The sequence below is a fragment of the Martes martes genome (assembly GCF_963455335.1).
Source record: "Martes martes genome assembly, chromosome: 3".
In the NCBI taxonomy this organism is placed as follows: Eukaryota; Metazoa; Chordata; class Mammalia; order Carnivora; family Mustelidae; genus Martes; species Martes martes.
The window spans coordinates 77732649-77745961 of NC_137890.1; the positions used below are offsets into that span (position 1 = coordinate 77732649).

General features: G+C 39.0%; 1 protein-coding gene across 2 annotated transcripts in view; it reads left to right on the top strand.

Moving 5' to 3' along the window:
- The window catches only part of MIPEP (mitochondrial intermediate peptidase), a 167331-nt gene that overhangs the window by 18353 nt on the left and 135665 nt on the right, over window positions 1-13313 (top strand). For both annotated transcript variants that reach the window (XM_080798991.1, XM_080798990.1), the window contains exons 6-9: window positions 3186-3368; window positions 3909-4065; window positions 9298-9346; window positions 10907-10967. In XM_080798991.1, the coding sequence (XP_080655117.1) occupies window positions 3186-3368; window positions 3909-4065; window positions 9298-9346; window positions 10907-10967 (450 nt within the window). The remainder of the gene's footprint in view (window positions 1-3185; window positions 3369-3908; window positions 4066-9297; window positions 9347-10906; window positions 10968-13313) is intronic.

The following is a 13313-nucleotide window of genomic DNA, read 5'->3' on the forward strand; positions in this document are numbered from 1 at the left end:
TAATTAATTACAAAGTCCTCAGATCATTTCTGTAGAACTTCTGCATCTGTCTGCCTCCCTCAAACAACTCACCTTGAACTTTATCACCATATACCTGGGCTGTCTGAAAGGTCTTTGTCTTCCTGATACTCATTATAGTTACTAGTGATTAAGTATTTGCTATTTGAAGTATGTATTTTTTATCAGATCTTCATAACAGCTTTGGGGCTGTTTGAGTATTACTATCATTACTGTTTCATAGATGAGGAACTGAGGCACCTAGAATTATGTGATCTACCCGAGGTTAGAGAGCTAGTAGGTGGAGGAGGCTCAGACTCCGGAGCCTGTTCAGATGTCCCTGCCCAGGTTTCCTGCTGATCAGTCTGACCTGTCTGTGAACATTGGTGTGATTTTCTTAAAGTATTGATTTGATTACTGTCCTGCCCAGAACCTCTCAGTCACTTTCCATTGTCAATAGCAGCTAATATGTAACAAAGAACATCCGTGGCGATGTTCTCCCAGCCCTCCCTGTGCTCCCCTGTAACTCATTACACTGTGCTTTCGTGTGTGGCCCAGTCCTCCTCCTCCTCCTCTGTCTACTCACCAGAGCCTGCCTGCCTCAAACCCCCGCTAAGGGGTCATGCTCAGACCACTGTGTCTGTGAAGCTTTTATCCCCCAGGTGGAATTTTTTATTCACCTGAATTCCCAGTTGACTCCTTTCATGCACATGGCATTTATCTTTAAGTGCCTGTTATTGAAGCTGTTCCTCTTGCATTACTTACTTAAATTAGGGGCTTCTCAAGCACCAAGAATGCTGGTCATGCTTTTTCCAGATTTGGCCTTGGCAAATACTGAATGATTGTGTGACGAATCATAATAATGCTAGCTAATACTAATCAAGTTTGATATTCAGAAGGAAGATAGCACAGAGTAGTAGAGCTCCTAGGAGAGATAGGTGAATAGTCTTGTTATTTTATGCAATCCTCAGGAAAGATATTTTTGAAACTTTACTCAAAAGTATTATGTGTCAAGTCAAGGTCTGTTTCAACAACATTGAACCTGCTGCTTTTACTTCTTAAGTATTCTTACAAGGATAGCTGCCCTTCCTGGCAAGTAACTCCCTGGAACCCACAAATGTTAAAGATGCAAGTAAAGTAAACTTAATGAACTCCTCTCTCGTAACTTCTGTGTCTGTTCTCCAAGGGGCTCCACTAGGACAGGATAAAGGAGACATCACACTTCTGAAAAGGGATTTTGAAGGAGACCCACCTACATAATGTGTACAAATTGTAAAGGCCTATGTATTCTTTCTTTTTTATTATTTCTTAATTTTTAATTAAATTAAAATGAAATAAATAATTTCTTAATTTTTAAGGTCTCATATAAATATAACTTAAAAATTTAAAATGAATGGAAGTATATGTTTTTTAGGAATCATTTGCTAAATAACACAACAATTTCATAGAATTCTTTGAGTTCAGAGTACTGCATCTTTATCGCAGAATGATGAAAGTATATGTTTTTTAGGAATCATTTGCTAAATAACACAACAATTTCATAGAATTCTTTGAGTTCAGAGTACTGCATCTTTATCTCAGGATGATGAAATGCTATTGGAAATTGGTGAAGGCAGGAAGTAAACCCAGTTTTTAATTTTCTGGGGATTTTAACAGGTGATAAATTCTTTGAAATAATTGTATCAGTCCCCACTCCCTCCCACCCCACCGCAGAGTAAAAGGCTTTGGGGAATATTTTTGGAATTACAGTGTAATTTCCTGATCTTTTACCTTTTTGGTTATTCCACTGGTTACCATTAGGTGGCGGTAAATGGCCATCATAGAGACAAAATAGGTAAGGAGAAATCTGGACTATAAAGACATTGAAGTATCTGAAAACTAATTTTTCCCATTAAGTTTGAATTCTCGATATTTTAATTTTTTTCTAAATGGGCTCCATACCCAGCATGGAACCCAACATGGGGCCCAGTATGGGACTTGAACTCACAACCCTGAGATCAAGATCTGAGCTGAAATCAAGAGTCCGATGCTTAGCCCATTGAGCCACCCAGGTGCCCCTATATTGTAAAATTTTGGTTGTTAATATATACTTGATTTTTCCCCAGCATCTTATCAAGTGTACATCGGCATTTTAAATACCTTTTAAAAAGTATTAGTGCTGCTTAACTTTTTTTAGGGTCATAGTACAGTTTAGAATGTTGACAGCTAGTGACCCCCATCCCAGAAAGTTCTGCATCTGATTTCACTTGAAGTCATTATAAGCTCAGGTCCAGATGCCCACCTAGTTTTCTAATAACAATAACTACAACTTTACCCTTGTCCTGCAGTAGACCGGACAGATGATGTGGACTACTTTATGTTTCCTCCAAAACATCTGTGCTGCCCCCTTTGATAATATACATTTTCTCAGGCGATTGTATGTCCTAAAGGTGTGACTGCCAGAAAAAACCCCGTAGGTGTGCCAGCCACATCACTGTCAGTGAGTCGGCAGGCTGACGGGTGCCGGGTGTGGAGTTGGAGGATGCGTCCCTGCCCTGCGGGCTCCGTCTGGCTCTGGTCCCCGCTCCACTGCTGTCCTTCTGTCTCTGCTCAAGTGTGTGCAGCCTCAGAACTGCTACAGGGTGGCCCCTTTGGATGTTCACTTTACTCTTGCAAAGACCTGCAGAGATTCCTTTGCTTTCCTTTTGGTCTCATCTTTTACGACCCAGTATATTTTCATATTTGCCCTTCAACTTGCTCTCTTTAATCTACAAATACTTACAAGTATCATATTGACTAGATTCAACCACCTGCTATTCTCCAATTCACTTAACTAAGAGGTTATTTTGGGGGATTGGAAAGAATCCTCTATTTCCCAATGTTGTTAATTTCAGAGATTAGCTATATAACCGAGGTATAAAATAGAACTCTATAATTTATATAAATCTTAAGATATAGAAACACTATACAAACTGTTGGACATTAAATATCTATCGAAAGGAGAGTTAACACACTACTTAAAGTAAATTATTATGTATTTACGGCATAAACGATATATTCAATGTTCATTTTATTTAACATATTGAGTATCTTCTTCAATTAATTTAGCCATATATGTTGCTTTAGCATCCTTATAGATGGTCTACTGAATCAGTTGTGAACTTTTACTTTCAGTGCCTTTAAATAACTTTTACTCCATCTGCATCTAGCGTAAAAGAGCAGTGGACCTGAATGTGAAAATCCTGGACTTGAGTAATACATTTCTTATGGGAACTAACTTTCCCAACAAGATTGAGAAGCATCTCTTACCAGAGCACATTCATCGTAACTTTGCAGTCACTGGAAATCATGTCATAATTGACGGTCTACATGCGGAAGCCCCAGATGACTTGGTATGTGCACTCTGCTCTCTTCATAGTTCAGCTCCCATCTGAGTGTTGCTACTGTTTTAACTCAAAATTCAGTGACAATATAATTATACCTTTAAGAATACTTGAGTGTTACTAAGCCCTAAAATTCAGCTATTGGCTTATTAATTCCATAAATGCTTTGAATGATGAAAATGGTTTAATCATTCATCTTTCATAAAGAACTCTGCATTTTTAAAGTATGATCAATAACAATTGATATTTGAGACTACTCAGATTCTTAATGCTTGTAGTCTTTACCTGGTTAAAGGTGCTTGATGGCACATGCATTGGGTAATGGTTTTTTCCAGCATACCCCATAACAGAGAACTCTAGTCAAGAATGTGTATCTCCTACTAATGTATGATTCTAAAAACTTTATCACCCTGTATAAACCCTTATTTTATTTTTAAAGCAATGATCACCTGTACAATAGAGAAGTGAAAGTTAGCCTACATTGTCATTGCATGGGCCTTTATGTCCTGGTACTTATTATACCTTCTACCATTTCTATTTTAAATACAGGTTCGAGAAGCTGCTTATAAAATTTTTCTTTATCCCAATGCGAGTCAGTTGAAATGTTTGGAAGAACTGCTCAGCAACAGAGACCTTCTGGCAAAGTTAGTGGGGTACTCCACATACTCCCACAGAGCCCTCCAAGGCACAATAGCCAAAAATCCAGGTAAGCTTGTTCACCCAACTTTTCAGGACAAAATAGGGTTTTTGTGAAACTGAACTTCTGATTTTAAATACCTATAAATCAGTGTTCTCTTTTTAATATACTCAGAGACCCACTTATTAAGTTTTTCTACATTTTTATATAGAGCTGACTTTTAACTAGAGCTAATAATTTGAAATATATTCTCTCCAATCAAGGAAATTTATTTCTTGTGCATATTGAGAGTAAGTCGTACTTAAATTTTCATTGATGCTAATTTCAAGTATTTTCATTTTAACTCAGATAGTTTCTGTGGTCAACCTAACCAAATTGGCTAGAATTAGTGTGAAAGAGGAGGAAAGATCAAAATGTCTGCTGAACACAAGGTTGAATATAGGCTGGGGCTATACAAACACGTATTATACAAACTTTTAAGACAGAAGAGTGCTAGATGGGAGGGTTTGCATTCGGTGGGGAAGAAGCATCCTGGGGTGTGTGAGAGTCTTGTCTCGTGCTCTATTGAATTTTTTTAAATTTAGAATGTATAAAAGAAAGTGTTATATAATAGTAATAATGTAAGTGTATATAGTAAGTTTTTTCAAAGGCATGTTAAATTGCAGTCATAGTTCAGACTCTGAGTCAGGAGTAGTGTAGTTGGCGATGGTGGAACTGTTCAGATTCAAGATATCTTCTAGAGTTCAAATCTGCGAGACTTGGTGATCGGTTGAGAGGGGGTAGGAGATGGCATGTTGGGTACCCTTGGTTTCTGGTTGTGCATCTGGGTGGACGTGCCATTCACAAATAGATTTAGCAGTAAAAACGAGCTCTGTAGGAGGAAGACCAGATCGTGAATTTTGTTCTGTCTTTATTCCTCCCATGCATATCCCTTCTCTCTAGTATGTTCCTATCTTCTCCAAAGTGTTCTTAAAAAAATGGCCATTTCTTCTGTAAATGGCCGTTCCCTTGACCTGTCAAGGCTCTCCGCAAAACCATAGGCACAGCAAACTCCGTTCTTTGTTCATGTTGTTCCCTGCATAGGGCCCAGCTCCCCTTCTCCAGTCTGTTAAAATCCTATACAGTTTTTCAGTGCTCAGCTCAAAACCTACCTCTTTCACAAAGCCTCTTCACTTTTCACTTCCCTTAAATGCCCATCTCTGAACCCCTTAAGTGTGTACAATTTGTTTCGTCCCATTTAACTCCTAAGTAGATCTTATGCCATTTTGTATGTTTTTCTGTGGTCATTGTTGTCACCAGGTTGCTACAATATAATTTCTTCTAATTATTAGATGTACAGTTGATCCTTGAATGATGCGGGGGTGCTGACACCACCAAACTGGCACAATCGAAAATTCACATGTAACTTGATTCCCCCAAAGCTAAACTACTAATAGCCCACTGTTTGCAGCAGACCTTACTGATAACAAATGGTCGATTAGCCCATATTTTGTTATGTTGTATGTATTATATACTGGATTCCTACAATAAAGTAAGCTAGAGAAAAAACGTTATTAAGAAAAACATTAGGAGAAAACACATGTACAGTACCGTACCATATTTGTTGAAAGATATCCTTATATGAGTGGACTGCCTAGTTCAAACCCATGTTGTTAAAGGGTCAAGTATAATAATAATAAGATACTTACCCTGGGCCATTATTTCACTTAGTTTCTGCGCAGCTTTGTGAGGTAGATGTTTGTATCCACCTCATAGGAGAGAAACCCAAGGTGTTCGTTACAGTGCTAAAAAGTGGCAGTGTTGAAACCTAAACCCGTGCTCTAAATTTGTGGTCTTAATAAGCTGTTTGAGATCAAACAGATGATATAAAAGACATCTTCATTCTCTGTTTTCATCCACTGATTCAACAATTACTTTCTGAGCGCCCACTACATGTGAAATATGAGTCTAGGACTTAGAAATAAATCAGTGTGTAAATCAGATGGGAATTCCTGCTCTTGTGCAGTTTATATTTCTTTAAGGCACATAACAACAAAATACATAGGTAAGGAACCCAGTAGGCTAATAGTTAATACAAGTTGTGGAGAAAACTCAGTGGGGAAGGGGATAAGGAACGTGAGCATGTGATGGTGGTGTTGGATTTTAAACTGAGTTGCCAGGCAGGGGCTCGCTGAGGACGGGGGGCATGTGAGTGTAGATTTGAAGAAGGTGCAGTAATAAGCGTATGGCTCCCTAGGGGAAGAAAATTCCAGATGGACGCACAGCAGGCTCGGAGGTCCCTAGGGTAGCTTGAAACGTTTGAGGAAAGCAAAAAGGGCAAAACAGTGAGTGGAATGAGAGACGGGTGGTAAGATGTGGAGGCAGATGAAGGTGGGGCTGTGTTCAGTAGGGCTTTTCCTGCAGTGAGATGGGAAGTCGTTGAGGGGTTTTGAGCAGAGCAGGTAAGGGGATCTGACTTAAATTTTGCTGGCGGGTCATGTGCTGCTGACACTGAGCTAGACTGCAGAGAGGTAGGAGTGTAAGAGGGGCCATGTAGAAGCTGTTTTGCAGTCATCACGATGAGAAGGATGGCAGCTTGACCAAAATGGTGGCTGTGAAGGGTTTTGCAGTGTGTCCAATTCTGGATATATAGCCTTTTGAAGGGGAACCAACGTTTTTAACCTGCCTAACCGAAAGGATACATTGAGTTACTGTTAACCAAGATGGGGAGGACTGGAGGGTTGGTTTGGTTCAAGTCAAGTTGAGATGCCAGTTGTGTCCACATGGTGATGTTGACTAGGCAGTTAGATGTGTATCTGTGGAATTGAGGAGAAAGTGCTGAGCCAGAGATATGAATCTGGGTCTTTATTTATGTATGCAAAGATTTATTTATTTTAGAGAGAGAGAGCGCATGAATGGGGGAAACTCGGGGAGAGGGAGAACATGTCCCATTGAGCACAGAGCCTAACACGAGACTCCATCTCATGACCCTGAGATCATGACCTGAGCCAAAATCAAGAGTCAGACACTTAATCAGTTGAGCCACCCAGTTGCCCTTGGGTCTTTATTTAAATTCTTGAGATTGTATGAGATCTCCAAGGGAGTGAGTACATCTAAAGAACAGAAGTCCAGAAAGTGAGCTCTGGGGCCCTCCAAGTTTAAGAGGTCAGAGATATGAGGGAAAACCAGTAATGGCCACCAAGAAGGAGCATGAGTGAGAGAGGAGAAAAATAAGCAGAGTGGGTGGTCCTGGAAGACACCCTGAAATGTCTTAAGGAGAGAGTGATCAGTTGACTCAAATGCTAAGGGCAAGTGCAGTCTGAAGAAGGTCGAAGATTGACCTCTGAGGTGAGCAGTGTGAGCTGGAGGTCCCTGGTGCTGTAGCGCCTAATGTCAGATGTCATCACCAGTGAATCCATTGCTCACTAGGTGGCTAGTGTGGTTATAGTTTAGAGTTAGGCTGTTGTGCACAGTCACACAGGAATAAATTCACAGGAATTTAAATTCCTTAAGGAATTTAAAATTTAGTTGGGGAGATCAGTTATATAAACAGAAAGATAAATAATTATAGAGGTCAGTGTCTTCTCAGTGCCAAATGAGTGGTGTGTGTAGGCAACAAAGTATTGTAGGATTTTAGGAGTTCGGGAAGTTTGTCCAATGGGTCTGTGCTTGTTGAGGGTTTCATGAGGGAAGTGAAACTGGAAATCAGAGGTGAGGGAATGGTGAGCTTTCAGCAGAGATGGGGAGGAAGGCAGGATGTAAATAAGGGTTAAGGTGGGCGTTCATGTGACAGGTGAATTAGGAAAAAATTTTCCAGGGAGGAATTATTGAATTATAATCAGGGGGTCTCATACTCATTCTTTGTAATATGACAGTTTTTCAGGTAGATTAATTGGGGTAGATTTTTCACATGTAAGATAGCTAGAAAAACAAAAATGGGTGAAAGTGAATAAAAAATGTTCAGAAGTAAAAAGCATGCACAGACTTATTTGAAAATACTTCCCTATGACAGCTAGTATGAAACCCTGAAATAAGATTTCATTTTTAATGAAATAATCGTTTTTCTCAAAGGCCTAATACCATTTAATATGGTGCATGAGGCAGTGTTTTCAGAATTACTATATCCAAGGCTTGTTAAAGATCGACAGTGGCAGGAAACCCCATGGCTTCTTGGTTTAGGTTAACCTCCATTCTTTTCTCAGGCTTTTATTTTACTCAGAAAGAAGATAACTTACATTGGAGATGGCAGGAAACTTAAAATCATCTGGAAAATATAAAAACAGTGTTTGTGGCAAACTCTAAAATACATGTGAAAGCTCTCTATACATAAATCAGTGGCAAAAAGTGGTAAATTAGAAAATACACATGAAAAATTCCCTATCATGGGAAATAATGATAGTTGTACTATGTTGCCCTTTATGAGTTTGTAATAAATATATGACAACTATGGCTGAAGTATTTAGGTACTTAAAAAATTCTTAGCAGAGGTTAAATTTCTAACATTCTAATTTTGGCATATTTTCTTTTGGTATTGATCCTGAAAAGATGATTCTTGGCTGAATATAAAAAACAAAAATAGTTGTCCAGAAAACATTGATTTTTTAAAATCAAATTTTCAGTGAATCATGCATATGTGTATGCACACACACACACACACACACACACATTTTATTTGTTTATTTGAGGGAGAGAATGAGAGAGGGAGTATGAGAGGGGAGAGGGTCAGAGGGAGAAGCAGACTCACCACTGAGCAGGGAGCCCAATGTGGGACTCGATCCTGGGACTCCAGAATCGTGACCTGAGCTGAAGATAGTCGCCCAACCGACTGAGCCACCCAGGCGCCCTTTTAAAAAAATTTTTATTGTTTTAGATTTTATTTATTTATTTGAGAGAGAGAGAATGAGAGAGAGAGGGTGAATCATGCTTCTAAATTGTACAGATTTTTATGAATAAATCAGAGTCTAGCTATCTTTTTAAAACTTGGGAAAAATTGGAATGGTCTAAAAACTTATTTTTTTTTCCTTACAAATATGAGTAGATAGAAACACATTGAAATTTTGATTTTTTTTTTAGCTCCCCATTCACTCCTCATTCTGGGGGGTAATTGAAGGCTTTGGATTATTACTATGTTTGTTTAATATGTTTTCTGATAAGTTGATCATCATCATCTAGAAATATATTATCAACCCTGACACCCTTTGAAAATGATCACTTTAATGGCATTGTAGTGCATAAATTATGACCATTACATTCTAATTTTAACAGGTATGTTCATTTTATTTTATGTAATTAAAGACATTCTCTTTTTCATTTCCTTTCTAGAGACTGTCATGGAGTTCCTTGAGAAACTATCAGACAAACTTTCTGAAAGGTTAGTTTTTATTCTACTCTTTAGAGTGTGTATCATGTAGTTTTTTAAAAAAGACTCGATTTATAAAAGATTAGGAGGTGACCTATTAAGAATGTAAGTATGGGAATATCGGGTCAGATCTGTGAACTAGTCAGCAGGAGATTGGATTAACTGTGAAGAATACTTAGAAAGCACATAGCTGTCTTCCTAAGGTGACAATCTTGAAAACATAGGCTGTCCCCTCTGATGAACTAGTTCATTGTTTTAGGAACCCATCATTGATGTGTAATTAGAAAATTTTTTCCAAGCCTTTTTGAAGCTATACGTTTTCAGCTTGTACCACCAATTTTATAACAAGTTCATAAAAAGTGTTTCTCTTCTTTTGGCCTAAATATTGGTGGCTGCTGGATGTGGCGAATTGATCTGTGGATCTTTGGATCTTTAGAACCATATGTCTCCACTTTCGTAGTTCTCTGTAGTGAGGCCCTTTGTGGTCTTCCTGCCTTTCCGTCTTTGATAGAGTCACTTGTCCTTTGCTGAGAGGCCACACTCCAGCAGTGTTCAGACACCTAGGATTCCAGGAAGGGGCGTGTCATGGTTGTCTCATAATGCTATTGAACATTTCCTTTGCCTTCTTGGCTATACCAACCTGTTAATTTTTAGCTCAGATCTCCATTTTCTGTTACTATAAACTCATGCCTTAGAACCCAGTCCTCTCTAATTTGGATTATAATTATAAATTCTAAACTTTTCTTTTAATCTAGGGAACCATTGTGGCTTTGATTTAATGAAGGCAGTGTTAAGTATGCAGTTGAGAATTTTCTCTGCTTTATTTTTTAAGTGGTAGTATTCTTTCTTCCCTTGTATGTAACTATAGATTATATTTTGAGCAAACATATCTTCAGGTTTTTACAGTTATATATATGAGTTAATTCTTACAGAAACTTCATATTCTGTAGATATTAAGCACAACCCAACTAGAGTTTTTCAGTAGGGAAGAAAGTATTAATAGTAACCTTAAATATAATCTCTGTTCATATTTTTGAATAAAAGGTAATTTGTTGGTCTCTTACCTTTTTAATGTATAGAAAAGAGCAGTGACTTAAAGTTTTCTAACCTTTGCATGTATCTGTAACATTACTAATTTTTCCAAGCTTTAGTACTTTCAAGTCCTATGTCTATCTACTAGGATATTTTCTAAGGTAGAAATTGTGGTAATTTACTGATGATATATTGCTGATCCTTCTAACACAGATAAAATTTGGTTACATTTGGTTATAAAACTGGTTACATTTGCTCTACAAATTACTTCCAGTTTTATCATGAATACTAGAAATTTACATAAGAAAGCTAGTTTTTAAAAACAATTATTTAAATTCAATTAATTAACATACAGTGTATTAGGAATTTCAGAGGTGAGTTTAGTGATTCATCAGTTGCATATAAACCCAGTGCTCATTATATCAAGTGCCCTCCTTAATGCCCATCATCTAGTTACCCCATCCCCCCAGAAAACTAGTTCTTTAACAATGTAAATATTAAAATTTTGTCCTAACAGTTAATGATAAACCTGTTTTACAGAACTATAAAAGACTTTGAGATGATACGAGGGATGAAAATGAAACTAAATCCGCACAATTCTGTAAGTGATGATTTTGGAACATTTTTGATGTAATATAAATGGTCTATCAGCTGAAGTTCTTATCTTTTGACTCTAAGAAAGTTTCTTGTGATATGTTAAAAGTATGTATAATCTTGTTTCTGATCCCTGGTCTTCGTTCTGATCCTTGGGTTTGGGGAACAAAGTATTGAAATACTTGATCCATATGTCTGAGTTTGACATTTCCAGGAAATGCAGTATTTTTTTGTTGGTTATTTGACATAATACTTATGCATGCTCATACATATATGCACACTTATAAATGTATATTAACAACATATATTGATATATACTCATGCAAAGTCTATTTCCATTATACTGCAAGTGGGCTTCTTTGTTTGAAGCAGGCTCAGTGGAGGATTGATCTGGCAGGTGGCAATTTAAGCATCACTGTTAATAACGCAGTTTGCTTTCTTATTTGCTAATTTATGGAGCTCAGTTTAATCCATGTTGACTTCAAAGTATACCCCATCTTAACACACGAGCCCTCCATGAGACCCGCTACATCTCTAGCCCCATAATCCTTGTTTCAGCAAGCCGCTCAGGTTATTTATTACCCCCCCCCACCTTAAGTTACTAAATCCTATAGATTCTACCTCCAATTCTTGCCTCTCCATGCCCATTGCCATAGCCCTGGTTGAGGTCATTGTTACTTCTCACCCAAATTATAGTTGTAGTTACCAGACTGGTTTTCCAGCCTTCTGTTCTGGCTCTGGTTTGGACTGCTTAGCAACACACCTAGTTCTGTGTTAGACATAGAGTAGGTACTCAGCACTTATTTGAAATATGAGTGAACGAACAAACGAATGAATAAATGAATGACTTGCCACCAGAGGGATTTTGCCAAAAAAGCAGATCTGATCTTGTCACTCTGTTTAAGATTTTTCAGTGGCTTGCTGTAATTCTCAGATTCACCTTCCTATTTCTTAGCTTTCCCACCAAGCCTTTCCTAATTTTGCTTCTACCTGCTTCTCTAGCCTTATCTTCTGCTGCCCCTTTAAGCCAAGTTAGTGTCCCTAGTTCCCTACTAATAATACCCATGTGATGCTCTTGTGCTTTTTTTAACTTACTGCTTTGCTTGCCCTTGCTTTCCTTTCTTTTGTTTTTCAATTCTGACAATCTCCTTTCTTCTGTTTTTCAATTTTCTATTCACAGTATTTATGTACCAGCAACTATGGTAGGTAGCTTGCTGTCATTCACAAACACCGTACACAGGAACGGCTTTCCCCCTCCCTCATCTGGTTGCGGTGTGCCCGGTCTTCCAAATTCAGCTCTAGCTTTGCCTCCTCCCAACATTTCCTGACCTTCTGCTGTGATTTAAATACCCTTCTCATGGGCTCTGTTTCACACAGTGCAATGTCACGCACGTGACTACTGTACTCTGGATGTGGAGTCACTTGTCTCTCTACTGCCTAGACCATTGTCAGCTCCTTGGTACAGGGATCCAGTCTTCCTGGGTTTTGTTTCCCTAGAGCCTGCATTCTCTGGTATGTAGCAGGTAGTAAGTGGTCATCTGTTGGAGGAAATGTGTCCCAGGAGCTGACCACTTGGGGGCTAGAGTTTTGGGGATGCTGGGAGAAGGAAAGTCAGCCTGTACATGTCTTTTGTTGGCTGCATTCCTTGGTAACGGCATGATTGTGGAACATGAGAAAGAACAACTTGTTATTGAAGGAGATAATGTCTGAGCTGAAAATTTAAAGGATAAGTCAAAGGATAGAAGGCAGCGTTCCTGGAGCTCTTACCCAGTGCCTGGTCTTCTGTTAATAGTCGAAGTGCATCAAGAAATGCCCTTAGTGAGGCACTACTTTGTGCCCGACAGTGTTCAGGCTGCCAGGATGTAATAGGAAAAATGCGAGCAAGGTCCCTCTCCTCAAAAAGCTTACATTCTAGGGGAGGCAGATGGATAGTAAATACATGAAAGAAAGAAATATGTGCCATGTTGTATGGTGATAAGGGTAACAGGGGAAAATAATGCAGAAAGAAGGGAATGGCCATTGCTGTTCTCTAGGGATCGGTCAGGAAAGACTCGTTACGTGAGGAGACCCTTGAGCAGAGACTGGAAGAGACGACGCAGTGCCCCGCAGCAGTGATGCAGGGCACAGCCTTCTCCACAGAGACAGCAGCTGCCTGGTGCGGTCAAGCCGCCGTGAGGAGACCAGTGTGGCCACAGTGGAGCCAGGGAGGGCAGGAGTGGCAGGAGCTGGGCTCAGGGTATGGAGGGGAGAGATCAGGTCATGTAGATAGAAAACGGGAAAGCATTGGTGAGCAGAAGGAACTTGTCCACACCGTACGGTAGTGTGGATTGCACACTTGAACCCAGGCATTCTG